The following is a 19934-nucleotide window of genomic DNA, read 5'->3' on the forward strand; positions in this document are numbered from 1 at the left end:
TTGCCTCGAAATGCAAACTCACAGATTCACAGCAGTATAAAAATACAAGGCTGACAAGAAATTGGAATGACAATTTAAAAAATGTATGAATCATGCATACAACTAATTAAACATGAAAATTACCTTGACAGTCACTTACCTTCACCATTGTAAGTTAACATTCAGCAGAGCAAATTTGAACAGTGTATTTTGGACATTTACAACCTGGGAGAAATATTTCTTTCAAACTCGTGTCAGGATAACACAGCTTCCTTTCCAAGGACTGATTATTTCAGGCCTTCCTACCTGAAGTGAAAAATGCTTAAGACTGAACACAAGCCATAGCTGACAGCATTTAAATGAGCCTGGAAATCTTCAAATTTACAGTGTCAGGAACTGCTGTGTAACTTCTAGGCTAAGAGTTCACGGCAAAGCATACCTATATTCAGTCAACTCACAAGTTAAAGTAGTCAGATTTTGGCAACCAAACACTGAGTTCCCTTTTGCGTAAGTAATACTCCAACTTCTAAGCACTTCACCATTCACTGTCAGGGGACCATCTGAAAAAATGCCTCCACAAGTCACATCCCAGGTATTTCTTCTTTACTAACATTTGATTTGTGGATAACAATCCAAACTGCACTTCCAAAGGTCACAAGGGTGTATCAACCATTTGAGGAACTACAAAAAAACCCATGACACAACTCAGGGCTTGATTTTCAGTGACTCTGAAAAAAGCCCAGTATGCACTAATCTTCAAGAGTATATGCCAAGAATAATTACAGAATTTTAAGTTTCAGTGACCACAAGATAGCAGGTTCCATACTACTACTTCTGGTAGTGGTATCTGCATCAACACAGAGAGGAAGGAGAGAGAGCATGTGTTGGCACAACAAAACCCTTTCATTAAAGAGACATCTAGGCCATTAATAGTATGTCTGCTGGGGGAGGCTGCACCTCGCTAGATTGGGTTTCAAACCAAGTTCTGCATGAGGTGTTGAGCAAAAGAGAATTGACTGCAAGCAGGACAACACAGGCCTGGTGGGTTTTGTTTACCATATAGTTAAAGGACCACTGAATGATTAATGAAAGACTGACAGTTACTTTGCAGAGTGGTAGACAATATTTTGGGGCAAGACTTTGGCTTGTCAGGTTAAGCATAAAAATGGTTACACAGAGCTCTCTCCTGAGCTGACTGCCATTCAGATGACTTTTCTAACTTGCTTCCCAGGATAAAAGCATAGATGTAAGGCTCTCTTGAGAAGAAGGAAGAAGTCCAACAAAATGTTAGTTTGCCAGCAGAGCATCTGGCACATTAGTATCTGCAATAACACTAGCACCACGTAGTCATCTTCACTTAAGACCTTGTTAGCAGCTACAGGCAAATCTTTGGCAAGACTCCTCTCAAAGTAAACCTACTTCCACCGAGAACAGCAGTATCCTTTGCTCTCCTTAGACAAAGTCTCCCCTGCACGCTCCAAGCTCTTCCTAGGCAGGGCTGCCATCACCATCAGGTATGGCAAGTGGCCCATATGGAACAGAACACAGATTTTCCTTTGTAGCATAAATCAGGTAGAAGAACGATGCCATACAAGCTTCAGGTTAATGGCTTGAAAAGCCCTGAAGCCCAACATCTGAAGGAAATTTTGAATGTTATTTAAGCCCTGGATACATGATTAAAATCAGAGGATGGCCATCATTTGATGGCAAGACCATCTCACCTGTTTCTACACTCTTGATATGAATATTAATAGAACACACACAAAAAACCCAAACGTATAAAAAGACTTGGCCTCTGGAGAGATGGAGAGGAGGACAGGTCCCCTACGGTAGCCTTTCCCATCTTCAGAGCAGTTATAAAATTACAAGCAACTTAAAACCAAAAAAACTCTCAAGAAAACAGATCTAGCAAATTTAAGATCCTGAACATGGAAAAACCATGCCCCTAGTTCAGGTAGTCATTTAAAAGACTACACATTTCAACAGCCAGCATGTTACTATACAAGTGCTATTAGATTATTTTTTAAAAAATTCAGTCCTTAAACATCAGTAAAGCACAAGTTCAATTTTCTGTGCAGATCACCTGTGCCCACAAGATGCCCAAATAGCCTTTTGGCATCGACTCGGAGACTTTTGAAAAGGTGCATCTTATTTTAGCTTTCAGTGACCAAGGACCACTCCTTATTAACAGACTTGTCTCTTACCTCAGGTGGGACGCAGGATAAGCAAGGCTGACCTTCTGTGTCACCATTCCCCATCCTTCCCTGTCATAAAATGCCCTAAAACCGGCAGCGATTCCCACAGGATGGGACGTGGAATCGCTCCAGACCACAGTCCGATATGAATTGATAAAGTGCTGATTTTGTCATACTGCATCAAGCGTCTCTACCCCGGCGCTGGCAGGGGGGAGCTGCAGGGGCCTCTGTGAGGAGAGGTGAGGGGCTGCCCTGCGCCACTTCCAGCCGGCTCCACAACAGACCCGCAGCAGGACCCGGCTGAGCCCATCGGAGAAGCCAGCAGCGCCTCTGTGAAAGGGCAGAATTCAGCATGGCGGAAAGGACAAATGCGAGAGAAACAGCCCTGTAAGGCCTGCACCAAGGCCTGAGAGAAAGGCGGGAAGGAGGTGCTCCAGGTGCCAGAGCAGATTCTCCTGCAACTCCTGGAGAGACCAGGCTGGAGCCAGTTCTCCTGACAGGAACTGCAGCCCACAGAGAGCTCACACTGGAGTAGGGGAGAAGTGTGAGGAGAAGGAAGGAGTGGCAGAGAGGAAATGTTACATACTGACTGCAGTCCCCCATTCCCCACCCACCACACCGCTCTGGAGAAGGTAGAAGAACCGGGAATGAAGAAGCGAAGGTGAGCCTGGGAAAGGGGGTGGGCAGAGTTGTTTTAGTTCTTGCCTTTGTTTCTCACCATCCAATGCTATTTTAAATGGCAATAAATTAATTTTCTCCAATTCGAGTCTGTTTTGCCTGTGATGCTAATTGGTAAGCAATCTCCCTGTCTCATCTTGACCCACAAACTTTTTCATCTTATTTTCTCCTCCCCACCTGTTGAGGATGGGGAGTGGGAGACAAGCTGGCCACTGGCCAAGGTCAACCCACCACACATAAAAAAAAATTTCTTATTCACCTCAGTGCTCTAACTGAAGAATACACTAAAACTGAAAGAAACATAGCAAAACCAATAAGTTTCCTTTCCAATAATCTGCTTCTGATAGAACATAAAATCTTCGTTTTCTCCAACTAACCGTAGAATGGTCGAGATTAAATCTTACTCTCCAGCAAGAAACAGAAGTGTGTTAACGTGGCCTGGAGTCTGCAGGACATGCCAGGGCTTCCCCTGCTGCATAAACACTTTTACAATGAAGTTGTCGCACATGTTGTTTCTAACATGTACGTTTCTTTGGTGCAGTACTGACTACTTCTTCCCAAATCTCTAACATCACTGCAGTCCTAACACTGAATCATTACTTCTGTCAGATATCTACAGCTAACACAATTCCTGAATGGCTTTTTGGGTTGTTCTAAAAAGTAGGGGAAGAGCAAACCAGAAATCCCTCAAGAAGCTAGATTGCTGCTGCTGCTGCTGCTGCAGGGCCACGGGATAGCGATACCTGCTCCATCTGAGAGCATCCACTCCTGCAGCGGAAGCCGGACCAGCTGCTGCAATTCTTGCACCAGTAAAGTTGACAACAGAGGCTGCTTGCAGATATTCTGCTGCCACAGGCCGACGCTTTGCTGCCATTGCCCATCACCTACTTCACATTTCTAAAGTTGGTTATAAGCAGATGCCTTCTATCCAATATTCACGTTCACGTCTTACTGTGCCTACTCACATACGACATGAGTGCAGGATCAGTTTCTTACAGGAGGGAGACCAAAATCCTCATTCCACTCTCTCCTGGCATTGCAATGGCTCATGCTCCCCCTCCTTATACTGAGCTGTTGTGAAACCGCAGTACTGGAAGGACAGGAGCGGAGTCAAAGTTTTGTTACTGCAGCAAAAGGCAAAGTGATGACACTACGCAAGCATCTGGACGCTGGAATAGCTCTCTGCTGGGAAAAATGACTTGTCAAGATATTGATGTGGCAGAGACACCGTAATCTTTGTTAGCAGGTTTGAGCTGTCAATAGCTGCAGATATTCTCTAGCAGCATTTTCAACTGAACCATCAGTCTTGGACACAATTCACTTATCATTGTGATAAAGTACAAAAGCCATCAGTAAGCAGAGTGTGACTTTTTTTTAACAATACAGTTTCTCCTCAAACAATTACCAGGATGCAGTACGTGCAGTTTGGAGGAGAACTGAGCATCAGCCTGGGTATTACTGCATGTCAGAGCTCCTCCTCTGGAGTCGTATCGAGTGACTTTCCTCCTCGAACATGTCCTAATGAATTCCACTGAAGCCTGCAGGTAAAATCCTTCCCCAACCATTTTGCCCTGATTGATAGCTTCAGAGCCTTCCTTTGCACCGCTTCGGCTGCTTTCCAGACCTTTATTTTTCTCCTTTTTTAAGTGTCTGCAACAGGAAGTTAGTTTTTTCACTGTACGTTTCTCTTAAAACTGACATCTTTGCATTGTAATGAAGGAACCCTTGGGTATTAGTGACAAATTAGTCACCGGCTAAAGAATATTTTCTTTTCATTTCTATACCGGGTGGAAGATATTAAAATCTCTAGAGGAATTTCCCCTACTCTGCTACAATAAATCATCACACAATTTTCTTTTAAAGTGACTTAATTTTACTACCTTTAAACTTCACCAGAAATGAAGAATCCCACAACTGTGTTAATGTAAGATTAAAATAGTCTCGTGAACTTGATCAGGGAGACATTATCATAAAGAACATGTATTTAATTTTACTTTGAAAATTAATGTAACTTTACTTTTACATTTTAAATGTTATTTTTTATATAAGGAATTATTCCCTTCTGAGACCAAAAAAATCCATGTACCTACCATAGAAGTATAACCTTCAAAAAGTTAGCAAAAAAATCTTTTCCCTTCTTTGTTTAATTATCTGACTTAATAGGGAACAGTATTTTAAAAATCTACAAAAGATACCACACAGTCTGGAAGAAAAGGTGAAGTCTTACACTGACTATTCTTTGTTGAAGAACTTGTAAAGTAGCAACCAAAGTAGAACAAAAAAACCCCCAACAAAACGCTTAGGCAGTTTGCAAAGGCACAGGTCATTGAAATACAGCAAAACATTCCGTGAAGGCAGAGCTTTGCCTTTTTTCATTTTTTTTTTCTATTAAGTGGTCAGTAATATTTTAATAGTAATACGTTATTAAAAAGTTGATACTCAAAATGTTAACTTCGCAGCTATGTAGACTGCACATCTTTTCAGTGGGGTTTTCTACTAAGATGGGTAAACTTCTATAGTTTATAATTAATACTAAATACTACACAAGTGGCTTATGGCTTCTGATTAAATGGCTTCACATACAATTATATGCTCTTAATCACCAATTAAGTCAATTTTCCATGTTATAATAGGTCCATTAAGTAACCGAGGCAGTGAAAGAGTTCATTTTACAACTGAAAGTAACACCAGGACCAAGACAGAAATTTAAGAGTCCTGCCCCACCATCAAAGGGAGGGCAGGAGGGTGTCCATCAATAAATACAGTACATGAAGTCTACATGCAATTGTTTCTTCCTCTATTTGCCAAGGAAAAAATGAGGAGCGGAAGATCAATTAAAAAGCAGAAATGTAAAACCAAAGCGTTAAACACTACTAGATATTTAAGATCCCACAGTGCTTCTTACAAGCACAGTGCATCACTCCCCCGCTTCTCCCGGGGGAGTTCCAGCTCTGATAATTACTTTCTGTCTGCTCACAAAGTTCAAGTTCAAAACAATATTCATTTTCCACTTCCTGTCCTAAACCAGGGCACAATGCTTCTGTGCATCGTTAAGCAATGATCCCACTCCACCACAGATACAGTTAAACCGCTGTTTGATTGAATAATCCTGATTTGTGGCAGGGGGCACTGGGGAAGGAGAAGCACTGGGCTTTAAGAAGGAAAGAGCCAGGCTCCCAGTATCAATGCATCTGACTTCTAGCAGCAGCATCCTTTATTACTTTCAATTCCAAATCAAGCATTTGTCTCCACCCGCTTCTACTACTTTGCAGGGGGGCATAAGTGGTGTTTCAAAACTAATCTGTCCCAGAAGTTTTGCTGGATCTCAAATATTTTACAGAAGACTCAGTTTGCTTCTCTAGTCCCCCTCCCCATCCATGTGTCTTCCCCAAATTATATTCATCTGCTGCAGTGAACAGGAAAGATGGTTGCCAAACAAACAAAATTAAATCATATGTAATAGGCAGAATATGCCTTCTTTGAAACCACAACTTAAAATTTTCAGGTGCAGAGATACTGAAGAGGGCAAAGTCATTTTAAGGAGAGACAGCAAAGGTCTATCAAAATTTTCATACAGAAGATATCTTACATTGCCTTATACAGGGTTACACACGTTTACAGCATTGCTGAACGATTACATATTTTAGGTCAGAGACCTGAGCTTGCTTCTTATTCAGAGAGAATTGATTTTCATTAAAAACAAGATTCCTCTAAGGTAGGTATTTACACAACAGGCTACCAAGGCTTCACAGAATTAGGATCTTGATGATTTTATTTCAATAAATAAAAAGAAAACTGGTGCCTGCCTTATTTTTCTGCTACGCACCTAACTCCGCCAACACAAAGAGTATTAGGTCAGGGGAGACGTTATACCAAGTACTAAGTCATATCACTGCAAAGGTCTTTCGGTGCAGGAGGCTACAACCACTGTTACCGCAGGGGCTGCGGTACCTCCCTCTCAGGGACCTGTACTGGCTTCTCACCCGACTCGGATTTCTTAGCTTTTGCTAACTGCTGCTGAAAACCTTTGCCGAGTTGCAAATAAGGCCTATGAGCGTGGATAGCACAGAAAGACGGCGATTCCTGCTCCCGTATTGCAAGGCTCAGGCACTGAAGAAGTCAATTGGACTTGCACTGACAGCAGTTACGATGCGATTTTTATTTTTTTAAACACACTTGTGCAACAAGCACAGAAGATTTAAAACTGCTCCCTCTCAATAAGGGGCCAACCCTTATTTGAGTGAAATGATTGGGAGCTGCAGTGGCAGCAGGATTGGATCTAATACATTTACCCATAGTTAAACACAAGGGAGGAGAAAATGTATCTATTTTGCTACAAGCATTAAGGCTGACTTACTCCTAACTCTGTATCTCAGTCGAGTAGATCAACATAGCACTTACGAAGCACAAGCTAGCAAAAAACATGCCTATTAAAAAAAGGGAAAATTTAGACACAGCCAATATAACATTCAAATGTTTTACTTACAAAAGTGTCATGTTTCACCAAAATGATGCTTTTTAGTTTGTTAAAGGGTGGAAAAACAATCTCTCTTTTTCAAATAAAAAGTATTGCTCAATTCTAAACAAGATTTTGAGCTGTTTCAGCCACAGAAATGGGAAAAAAATAATAAATTTGCATAGTTTACAAAACTGAAGTACACATTGTCAACAGTTACTGAAAGTAAAGTATTTTGTAAATACATGTTGACTTGACTTGCAATCAAAGAATTGTCAGATAGTTACAATTAAACTCTAAAGATGGTAATTTAGCACAGAGCAGTGGTCGCACGGGGAATCAAAACTGGTGATACAGATCTATACTCAAAACTGATCAAAGTTATTTCAAAGTAGCTGTAGAACAATTACACAGCAAAAAGCTGAACAAATATGTCATCAAAAGACACAATTCGCAATAGATGCAAAACTTGCCTTTAAGACAGCTGATGAGCCTCTCTGCATGGTGCGCAGACTAAGTTGTAAATAACTGGGGCCCCCAGATTGCTTTGCTTACTCAACCTATTTAAAAAAACAAAAAAATATTCAGATGCCTGCCCCACTTTCCCCTCACTGTTTCTTGTGGGTGCCTGAGTAATCCTAGAGGCATTTCCAGTTTTTAAGGCATTTGCTGAGTTTAAGAAATTTTCCCCACGTCCCCTTGTCTTTGTTTGGAAGTACCAGGCTTTCCTACTCCGGTTGAGTTTCCCTGTGAAGTCTGCCCTTTCCAGCCTGGAGAGAAGCATCAACTCTCTGTGGGTTAACTAGTTACTATCTGGGCTGACTAGCATTAAATCATTCTTTTTATTTAGGATTTTTATTTATTTATTTAGCTGGGCTGTTTTCCTTCTCAAAAGCAGAGATGGCAAGTGAGAATTTCTGCGCCATGAGACTGAATGCCTAGAGTTAGGCACCAAACACCATAAAATTACCAATCTTCTTAAACCTTTCTCCACATCTAAGAAGGGGCAATTAAATCTGGACCTTCTTCAATTACTGCAACGAAGAAAAGTAGGAGCCCACTGCCAGGAACAGGCAGCAGAGAGAAGCCCTGTGTGCAAAGTGACTTGGCTCTGGCCAGGCTTGCAGTCTGTAGCACTGGTTTATTTAAAAATATTCCCAAAGAAGTCTATTATTGTTGAAATAATTCAAGACTTCCATTTCCCTGAATTAGTAAGTGGTGTTCCAGCAAAGGCAAGTTCAGGTTCTATGGTGCATCAATTTCCTCTCCAAAAAGCAGAGGGGAGATGAATGACACCGGCATTTCATGCAGCACTCACGCAAAGACACGGACATGAAGAAATCTCAGGTTTGTAACCAAATACTTACAACCTTCATTTCCTTAAGAGGAAACCAGCTGGGAATATGTTAGAAAAGGGCTATCATCAAGGAAGTTTCTAACATCTGAAAAACAAACTTCAATCAATTTCTACCAGTCTCTGTCCGTCAATAACAAACCCTTCACCTGCTTTTCAAATTGGTAAGGCCCAAATCATATCGAGGCTCTCCCGGCCTCAATCCCATTTTCACTCTTTGTATTCAAACCTGGCAGCAACAACAAAAAACCCCCAGCAGTCTTTCAAACAACAAAATCCCACACCCCAACGAAACACGCACTCTGCTTCTACAAAAAAATGTCAGTCAACAAATAGGCACAAATTTCACAATGGCTGAGGTCATTCCCTTTAAGTCATTAGGGTTTGTGGGCGAGTTTTCCTGGTGGTTTTAACATTGGTTTCTGTGATTGCAGTTATGCTTATTTATGCATTTAAGGCGTATGATCTAATACACTTAGGTTTAACTACTTCATTCTTTTGACATTCTTTCCAAATTATAAAAAGGATTCTTGGTGTTTTCACTGCCTTGGTAAAGAAACAAAATTGCTGTCCACATAATTTCTTAAAAATACAGAACAGAATAAGTACTTGTTGAAAATAACTCAAAGAAAAAAACCCTACACCAGACATTCCCCCCCCAACATAACACTTATTTTTGTTCTCTCTCTACCCTTCTGAGGGAACCTACTATTTTTTAGAAATAGCTGTTTTGCTGGCTTTTTAAAAACAATATCCAGGCCCTCAGTGTACTTCAGTTACAACTTATAATCAACACAGAAGTTCAGTTTATTTTTTTTAAATCCCTTCTATTTTTACTGTTACGCTTTCAAAAAACTGCACATTTGCAGTATGCTTCATTCACATTGCATCTTCCACAGACACTTTGATCTCTACAATAATGCTCATTTTATTCAATGCCTTTTGGTTATTATCTACCAGGGGTCTTTGCTCGATAAAAATCATAGAAGTCAATTTTCTATTTTTTTTCTAACAAAAATTTAAATTATGTTCTCCCTCCAAGGCAAAAAAAGCCCAAACAGCCCCCACCATCCAAATCAGGCTGGAGAAATTCACCAACTTGTCAGAAATGTTCAGAAGCATTTTCAAGAAGCTCAAATAAAAAATGAAATTGCGTATACATGTGTGTGTGCACATCTCTCCCTCAACACTGTGTGCAGTGCATGGCTATTAGCTTGTATACATAAATCATATTAAAACATTTTAAGTAACCTTTTCAAACTTGAGGCCGTGGTTACTTCTATACAAGGTATTTCCAGTGTCCCTGATCGAGTTTCATATATCCAAGCACGTTTCTAGTGAACAGGAGAAAGAGCGGACAGCACCCTGCAAGCTTTGTCCAGACAGAAGGGCCCGTTCCTGCTCTGTCCCCTGCAGACAGAGGTGCCACTCTCCTCTCGAGTCTCAGCTCAGCATCACCACCAGATACAGCTGTTCCCAGTCTGACTGTGGCCCAGCCAGACCGACAAAACATTACTCACTGGCACACAAAACGCACTGAACTTCCCAAGCCATCGGACCCCCATCTCCCCAGTTCTGTAAAATACCGTGATTTACAGCCACGCACTTTGTGGGCACCACAACATCGCGGGCTCCCCTCTCCGCTGCTGCTCCTCCCTTTCCAAGCTGCTTTTTCTAATCAAACCCCAACTAAACCAATCCTCCACAAATTACAACAAACCTTCCTTAAAATTCCCCATAAACCTTACCGCAACCCTGCAGCAGACTTCTGGCTTTCCACAGAGCCTCTGTACATAAACACAAGGGAAAATACCTTAGCACGGCACTAATGAAGTATTTCCCGGTCACAGCAGAGGTGACAAACAAAGTAAGAGCAAAGCCAAGATGCCATCTCGACTTCAGACAAACAACCTCTTCTGACCTCTGGCAGCTCCCACACACTATTAAACAAAAAGTATTCTCTCCATGTTAATGAACCATGTACAATCTAACAGATAACACTGATGTTAAATAAACATGTTTATATGTGACTCCTAATGCTAGGACTTAAGCAGCTGCAGACAAATAATTTTAAATGGGAAGGATTACGCCCATGTAATCTTTCTCCTCTCGTTTTACACACCTGTGAAATAATTCAAATACATAAGTAAAGCCCAAGTAGAACGACTGAGTGAAGAGAGGTTTGACTATTTTTAATTAAATATTCACTGTGTGACACACTCACTGGAACCATCTATGCAGTGACCACTATTTTGGATCCAATTTTCCCCTCACACCTCTTGCAGCTGTAAATCGAGAGCAACTGAACAGCTTGCCAAAGAAAGGAACTGGATTGGGTTCTGTATGCTGTGATCAAAAAATATTTTGCAAGATGACTGCAAATTCCTAAATCCCTATTCCCGCTTTCTCATCCCTCCTGCTTCAATACTCTGGTAGCACCAAATCTACCTGCAAACAGCAACACCTCCAGGCCCCAAATGACCCAACTGAGATGAGCAATTATTTGTATCCTAATTGAGGGGCTTATCTTCACCTGATTAAAACAAGGTATTTGTTAAACATCATTACTTGAGTTAAGATCTGCAAATAAAGATAAAGTATTGTTTTAAGAATTAGACTGCCATGAACAATTGTTTTCTGATGAGACCTCTTAACAAACAGTCCCAACCAGGACGGTCTTTCTGGCTTTTCAGTAGAAAAGGGAGGGAAAGAGATTTGCCGAGTTCTACCTGTTCATATCAAAGTGAATATTATGCCAAGAGGTTTGAGTAGTTACACTTTTTTTTTAGTAGATACACACTCAAAAAAAAAAAAAAAATCTTGTACATTTTACTAAATTAAGCCACTGAAAAGGAGGATGTATCCAAAACCTGAATGGCTTTACTTTTGTGTATGCCATTGTTTATAGCTCTGAACATATTTTTTGTTCCTTCTTGGTAAAACTGTTTTTCTGTCCCATGTAGTACAATGTGAAATTTAATTAAAAGAACCCGACTGTTAATCCAGGAGACTACACCATGTAGTAATCAAGTTTATATTGCTATTGCTGTGAATAATGCACATACATACGGTAACTATACATTGGAAACGGCAGTACAAGATTTCCCTACTTGATCTACCAATTGACCCCTCCAATTATGGGATATATTTAAAATCTTCATATTAAAACTGCAGCGTTCCATGGTTTATGAAAAGGACTTGAATTTGCAACTTCATTTAACAGTTCGTCCTTAATAAAAGTTACCCCAGCCTGGCAAAATTAATTCAAAAATATTTTCTTAGCATTCTAAGAACTTCTGCTAGTTTTCACAAAATTTTAAAAGCATTTTTCACTGCACAAGTAATCTTAACAATCATTTCCACAGATTAAGTCTAACAACCTGTGAATTTATTGCAGAAGGAATTTACTGCAAGGAATAATTAGTCTTCAGCACTGTTCCTGCTTGTTCTCCAGTTGAAGACACCTTAAAACCATCTGGTTACTGCACAATTTGGCACAGAAGAAACAAATCTTACTGAAGAGAATTATAGCTGATTTTGAAATAGCTGTTTTACTACTACACATCATAAATAACAGTTGGGAAGACTGCAGAAAATTACTAACCTCTTTAATTGTTTTCTTTGTCAGAAGCGTGTACATATACACACTGACATACAAATACAGCCACACCGACTTCAGTACGATGCCTTACAGGCTTGAAGTTAAACATGCAACTAATTTTTGCAGGATTAATAGTTAAATTATTACATTTTGAGAAAAATCTAGCATATCAACCAGCTAAGCACACCACCACAGCAACCCACAAGATTCTTTAAGTGATATTCTGAGATCAAGTTCTTCGTATGAATACCTGAGTTTAATTCCTTTGTATAATCAGGGCGTATCCGCGCACATCATGTAGTTGAATATGGGACTTAGTGTTGGAAGGGGAATTATCAGCAACATTTTTATTTCTCCCCAATGAAGCTTTTCTAATGAAATTTAAGACTGCCAAGGTTGTGCGATATTTGAAACAGGAGCCCATTTCAAACATTTCAACCAAATAATGGTGATAAGATTAGTGAGTCATGGGAATCAAGCCACTATATAGTATTTTAAAAGAAAATGAGCTGAGGGGAGCAAGCTAAACAAAGCAAAGCAAAACAAATCGATGAGCCTAAAACCAAAAGATTACACTGCTCGTTATTTAGCCAAATGTTTTGACCTGTTGGTGGGGGAGTACAAGAGGCACGAGGACAGTGTGGACAATTTGACTAAATAACTTCACAATTTAATTTTGCACCACATATTAAGATTTTTTTTTTTTTAAAGAGATGTAAGTTTGAATAATTAAATCAAGTTATCAGCTGCTGTGCCATTTCAAATGAATTTTCAAAACAAGCTTAAAAAGTTTCTGGAATGTTTCCAAAGCTGTGAGCACTGATTATTTTCAAGGCATTTGTACTGCAAGTCTTTCCTACTTGCATGTGTAACATCTGAGGCCACATGATGCCTTGAATTTCAAAGTAGAAATAAAAATTCAGCTTTGTTTAAGAAAATAAATGGTTTATTCATGTCAGAAAAGATAAGGAGAAAAAAATTATCCTATATATAGCAACAAGTAACACAAAACAATGCAACACTAAACGTATGAAATGATCTAAGAAACATTAGTTTAGACATAGAACAACTAGTTTAAATGTATGCCATCTTTTGGGGACCAGACCGCCCTAATACACACAGATGTAGACAGGCAGAAAGAATTTAGACGTGCTTTCTCAATGTGTGTGGGGGGGAAACCCTTCTATGGATGGCATTACAGTGGTAAGAAATTCTCAGTAAATTAGTAAGGTCCACGAGAAAGATTAAACAATAAACCATTCCTACCATTGCCTTTAACAGCGTTAAGGGATGTGTGAATGTGATACTATACTGAACAAAATTTCTGTTAATAAACTTGATGTAGACCAACCAGCTGTTTATTGGTTAACCATACGCATTTTAACAATTACAATTTTATACAACAGAATATATCATTATTTGAGATGTCTGAAAAACAGTAGTTGCACCCCATGAATAATTTCCTTTAGAGGCCATTCGCTGGGCTCAAGCATAATTTAACACTCAAAAAAGTTTACTTAAACTGCATAAACCACAGTACAAGTTTTCCTCGTATGAGCAACCGCAAAAAAAAAAAAAAAGCATTAAGACATTTTATTTAAACGCACGCTTCAGTTCTTAAAATAATTACTAAACGAAGCTGGTTTTACGGTAAAATCGAGCGCTACGCTGCGCATCGACTAACTACCTCGGTGAAGTCTCAGTCTCAACTCCGCAGGCAGGACCCCAAGGCGCTGCCGCGCTTCCCGCCGCGGAACGCTCCGCGCCGCGCCCAGAGCCGCTCCGCGCCCGCGGGGGGCGGCTCACCGCGCTCCCCCCAACGCCGCCGTCCCCCGACGGGTTTCGGGGCGAGCGCCTCGCTCCACGGCAGCGCCCTGCCCCGCACCACCCCCCGCCCGCCCCGCTCCGCTCCGCGCACCGCCCGGCGCGCAACACGCAGAGGCGGTTTCACACTTCGGACTGAGCCGCCGGTACCGCGAGGCCCCCCCGCCCCGCTCGGGAGCCCGCTGCCGCCGGCCCCCTCCGCGGGCGCGGGGAGAAGCCCCCCCTCCGCGGCCGGACCCCCCCCCCGCCCATACTCACCAGAGGTGCAGCGCGGAGCCGCAGCGCTGCGGAGTGTGCGCGCCCGCTCCGGGCGCAGTGAGCATGTGCGAGGCAGGCGCGCATGCCCGCGGAAGGGAGCGGAGCGGGGCGGCGGCTCCGCACCCCGCGCTGCGCCCACCCCCCCCACCCACTCCCTCCCTCCCCGCCGCGCCTCGCCTCCCGCCGGAGCCCGCGGGCTGCGCCGGGGTGCGGAGCAGTGCGCCCCGCCGGCACACGCAGCGCGAAGGACGGCGCGGGGATTTTTAATCGCTTCATCTGACCTGTTGCTTTCCACGGTAGCGAGGCCGGAACACCCGGCCCCTCCGCCCCCCCCCCCTCCGCCAACCCACGGCAGCCTGTCACCGGGACCGCCGGCCCCTAGCAGCGCGGCGGGCCTTTCCCCGCGCTGCCCGCCGTCGGGGGGTGGCCGGCCCGCGCCGCACCTACCGCAGGCGTGGGGCCGCGGCGTGTCCCAGCGCCCGCACGGCTGGGCTGCCCGCGGCGCGGTGCCGGGGCGGAGGAGGAGCCTCCCGCGGCTCCCGCACGCCGCGGGGCCCGGCCGGAGCGCGGGGACGCCCTGGCAGCCCCTCTGCTTTGTCACAGACCTGCCCCGTGCCACCCTCCGCCGCTGCTTTGCCTGGGGGGAGAGCTGTCCCGGCCGCTTCCCCCGCGTTTTCTAACAAAAGCCGGCCGGTATTTTCACGGACAGCAGGTACTCTCCCAACACGCTTTTTTGCTTTCGGAGCTAGAGTTTTACCGTTGTCGGTGCTATCAGCGTACATTTAGCTGCAAGTTTTTGAAAGAGATTCCTGCTGTAAAACTTGGACACTTCAGTACCACCTTCCGCTTCCATGAAAATAATCATTCTCACTACAGTTCTTGTGTTACTGATCTCTAGTGACAATTTTTAAATACCAACTTAATGGCTTTTGTGGATGTCTGTTTTTCTTATGCACACTGTGCCACAGAGCTGTAGGTCCCGCAGACCTGCAGAAATAGCTGCACTCGTATGAGCCATCTTTCTGCACTCACAAACACAGAGCATCACGCAGCTTCTGGCTCCCCAGAGGGTGAAAGCCCCCCGAGGGATCTTGCTTCTACCTCTGATCTCCTCAAGGGAACTGGAATGGATTTGTGGCCATACAGAGGTGCTGCCCCATCTCCCATGTCAGCACAAAATCAGAGGCTGTCTCTGGCACGTGCACCTTCAGGGGGACTTCTGCTCCTGCCTGATGTGATGGGGGCCTCTGTCAGGTACATCATTCTCCGCACATCCGAGAGAGGGGCGACAGGCACTTTCGGAGGGCTTACGCTGGGAGATGGGGCTAGGGCCTCCCACCACATGCACCCTCCATGCATCCCCTTGTGCTGTACACCACACGCACAGCTTCACCTCGCCCGTGCTGGCCTCGTCCCCACACACAGTACAGGTACCACACAGCTGCCCCTTCCCACCGGCATACCTGCTCGCTGGGGATGCAGCCCGGCCACAGCAGCATTGGGGCGTTTTGTTTCCGCACACCCGCTCTTCCTCTTTATTCCCCCCTTCTCACCAGTCTGAGGCAGACTGCAGCTCCCCAGTTCTGTCTCTCCAGCACTGGGGAGGCATCGGAGGTGACCTGCAAGTCCTCACCCTGACGGCTTTTATTACACCTAGCCCTTTCCTCAGGAAGGAGATATCCCATGAACCGCAGTGGAAAAGCCAAAGGAGCACAAAGGGTGTTGAGTTCAGGGTTTGAACAAGCTGCAGCCCACTCATGGATTTAACTCAAAATTTTGACAATGGAACAAAAACATCATTGCAACGAGACAGCTGTTTTTACTATCAAAATCTCTCAGATCAGTTCGACTGCAAAGTGTGTTCCTACAATCCAAAGGAGACAAAGCTCCCAGCATCAGTTCGGAGCTGGCAGGCTTCCTAGCATGAGCTACCTCCCACCGGCCTAGAAAAACCGAAGCTCTTTCAGTTGTTATTCCCCATCAGTTCTCAGCACTAACCCCCTGATTTCCCCATGGATTATCTGCAGTTCTGAGTTTACACCACTCACATTAAACTTGGAGAGATTGCTGGTTTGGGGGACTTCCTCACTGCCTTTCTTGCCCGTAATCGTGGTTCTGGTGAGGAGTCTCTGAAGTACAAGAAAGCCTTTAGATCTGTCTTGAAAAAAAATCTTTTCCTTTCCCCTGCTGCCCTGCCCAAAAAACTGATTGCCACATTAGCTCCTTCTGAAGCTGGTCTTAACAAGTAAGTTCATATATACTAATCATCTAAAAATGCCTTGCGTGCAAAATTCACTTGACCCCTGATTTCACAACATATTTGAATATATGCTTAGTTTTATGCATGTGAATAGTGCTGCAACAATCAATACAATTATTTACTTAAGTGCTTAAAGCCAGGCAGGTATTTAAGAATTAGTATTGTTTGTGGTAATGCCACAGAAAGCCAGTCAGAGACCAGGACCTCATTGTTTGTACAGCACCCTGCACACAAAAAGACACTCCTTGTCCCTTTCAGTATAAGTAATTTTTGTAAGTTGTGAACTGGTGCCAGAAACACCTTTCTTGAGCTGGTGGGTAAACATTATTTGTCTACTCTAATATCCTTTCTATTTACTAAAAACATTGTATGCAATATTTAGAAAAGTAGATAAGGGCACAGTGGGAAAAGGGTGCAAAGCGGAAGATAAAGGATATTTTTCAATTAGGAATTTTAAGTATTTTCATCATTGTTAGTATCCAGCGAAATACCTGTGGACCTTAAAAGCAATTTAGAAAGGCGAGGGAACAAAATGGTTTCTGCCCCATAGATGAGACTATGGGTTGGGGTGCGCAGGTCATACAGCTGCATGGGGTACCAGGCTGCAAGACAAGAGAGTAGGAGCAAGTCCTAGTAGTTGGCTCAATAAAAAGTCTTCATTTCATCAAGCTGGATCATCATCAGCCTTATAGTGCCAGGGATTTCTCAGTGGTAGAATTTTTTTTCTTTGGTCAAAGATAAGCCAGGTTTAGAAGGGGGTTTGCTTGACTCGTTACCCTGTGCTTATTTCCATGTACCATAAACTTAAAGAATAAAGGGAAACTCTGCAGAAAGCTTCACATATTCACCAAATGGAAATGCTCCCAATCACTTGGCTAGGTGATGGTGTCCTGGACAGACGGAGGAGCTAATGGTCCCCTTTCTCAGGCACCTGGGGGGACCTGAGCAGCCAGCCCATACCCTATCCTTAGGGCACACGGGAAGCCACCTTCTGCCGGAGAGCTTATTCCATAGTGTGGGAGAGCCTACAGCTACACCTCAGCCTCTCCTCTGAGGAGGCAAGGAGCTAGATGCCAAATTTTAGTTACTATGGAAAGTGTATTTCCCTTGAGGAAATATTTCCAGTTTCTGCTGTCCACCTCATTGTCAAAATGAACAGAGTTACATCAGTGCAAACAACGGGTTCCATTTTAAAAACAAGAAATGATCCAATATTTAACTTTAGCATCCTCTCTGACAATTAAGATGTGATGTCACCCTCTTTACAAACCAAGGTGAGAAGCCCTCAAAAAGGGTATAGAGGATTTATTGGGGTACTGAATATGGTTAACCCCAAGCACAGAAACACCCTGAGTCAGACCCTGAGCATCATGAAATTGCTTTACAAAGTGTAAGATTTTAAAAGCAATGCATCTCAGGCTCTTACTAATTATTCTCTGGCCCTTGGGTTCATGTTTTCAATTTGTCTTTGCAACCACAATGCTGAGTAACTTACTTGTCTTCTAAAATTAAAACTGAGAATCTCACATTTTCATGTTTTCACATGATGCCAGAGCTCAGGCTTTGTGAAAAAAAAAACCAAACAAAAAACCAAACAAAAATACCCCCCCCCCCCCAAAAACCCAAACCCCAAACACCCCAACCCTCACATTTTAGACGACTTTCAACAAAATTGCGAAAGTTGGCAGCCAGAGTATTTCCTAACACAATATTTTGTGGACTGCAGTGAAATTTCATTCTCAAGGCTAATGGTTGCTTCCTCTCTGGTAAATGCCCAGAATTGCTGCTGCTGTTATTGTTAGAACATCATTAATTTATGCAGTGCTTTAAAAACAGAGGAGAGGTACTCTGTCCTCAAGTAATTAGAGGATAAATAACACAAGCTAGAGACTATTTTGAATTTCTTTGTTGTACAGCTAAACAGAATTACTTTAAAAAGAGCTATTTCATGTATTACTGCTCATTCCTGCAAGGTACTAAGGGTCTGATTCTGGAAAGACTTTAAACATATATTTAATTTTAATACTGCCAGACCGACCTCAGTGCAATAAAGCACTTAGTATGGGACCGGCTATTTAATAGGAGTGCCATCCGAGGGGACTTAACGGTGCTATACTTGGTTGCACTTTTGATGCCAAAAGGCTCAGCACCTTGTAGGATGGATTCTTCCAGGGATGACAAGAGCTATCTCTCAATCCCAGTGCTAACATCTCACATTCAGTGCTCGGAACCAGAGCCATCAATTTCAAGATTATTCTTATTTCTAAGAACTATTTGTTTGCGAAGTCACAGGCCACAACGTTAGATAAATTGTTAGTTGGGTCTTTAGTACTGATGATAAACCAATATGTGTTGTTTAGCCTGTTTCACCAAAATTCAGAACATTTGTAACTGATAAACAAAGTGCATGTTAGTTATTAAAGCTCAAAATTAGGCAGGCAGTAAAAAGTAATCTGAGAGGAGGACTGTAGCTACTGATACTATTGAAGCTGGTCTTAAAACATATGGTTTCCAATCGTTGACACAATGCACAAAAATAAAACCCTGCAACTGAGGAGTGCCTGATCTTTTCACCACTAAACGATCAAATATGCCTGTTTGTTTTTTAGTTTTATGTCCCCTTCCTCTTTCTGGTTTTTAAAAGTAGAAGCTTGCTATTTTATATTAACTGAAGATTTGGCCCTTTGTACCGGCTACAGACGGGCTTCATTAATCAATTTCCACTACTGGCTTGAAATGAAAAAAAAAAAAAAAACCCACTATAGTTTTTTACTTTTTTTTTTTTTTTTTCAAATACCTTCCCACTATTTTGCTTGGAATTTCTCCTGTAGAAACAAAAGATCCCTCTTCTCCATCCTTCCTGTTTCCTCGCACTTTAACAGAAAAATGATTTGTACTATGAAGACAATGAAATTTCACAAATAATACATCCATTGAGAAAAAAATTATGATTTGTTGCAGGGTGAGATGCTGCCCCTCTTTATTGCATACAGCCATTTCTAACCATAGGAATAAAACCAATTTCACCTGTGAGCACAACTGCATAACAATTGGTTTGCATGGAAAGGTATTAAAATGGAAAATAAGTTTTGTAACCGTTTTGATCTTTTTTTTCCATGAGTATTTTTAAGCTCTTTTAATAATGTAATGGGAGAGCAAAATTCTTGTGCTGTGCTGCCTTCTTAGCTTGGGCTGGAGCATTATATGCAAATATATGCTTCCTGCTGACTCACTTTGGCACATGCAGTTATGAACCCTGTTCTGAATAGGGGAAATGGCCATGGCTCTGCTGGTGGAGCAATGATGGTCTGCAGGAAAGATTTGAAAAC

The 19934-nt window shown here is 42.7% G+C and overlaps 1 protein-coding gene across 8 annotated transcripts in view; it reads right to left on the bottom strand.

The window, feature by feature from the left end:
- The window catches only part of EYA2 (EYA transcriptional coactivator and phosphatase 2), a 105270-nt gene extending 89251 nt beyond the window's left edge, over nt 1-16019 (bottom strand). For 2 of the 8 annotated variants that reach the window (XM_052788590.1, XM_052788581.1), the window contains exon 1: nt 14346-14476. In XM_052788590.1, coding sequence (XP_052644550.1) covers nt 14346-14410 — 65 coding nt within the window. In that variant the 5' untranslated portion in view covers nt 14411-14476. Of the gene's footprint in view, nt 1-10475; nt 10496-13950; nt 14019-14345; nt 14477-14792; nt 14908-15102; nt 15200-15808 lie in introns of those variants that run through there. The other 6 variants (XM_052788604.1, XM_052788624.1, XM_052788597.1 and 3 more) reach the window with 6 other exon arrangements.
- Nucleotides 16020-19934: the final 3915 nt, after the last annotated feature.

Source organism: Harpia harpyja, chromosome 1 (genome assembly GCF_026419915.1).
Source record: "Harpia harpyja isolate bHarHar1 chromosome 1, bHarHar1 primary haplotype, whole genome shotgun sequence".
Lineage (NCBI taxonomy): Eukaryota > Metazoa > Chordata > Aves > Accipitriformes > Accipitridae > Harpia > Harpia harpyja.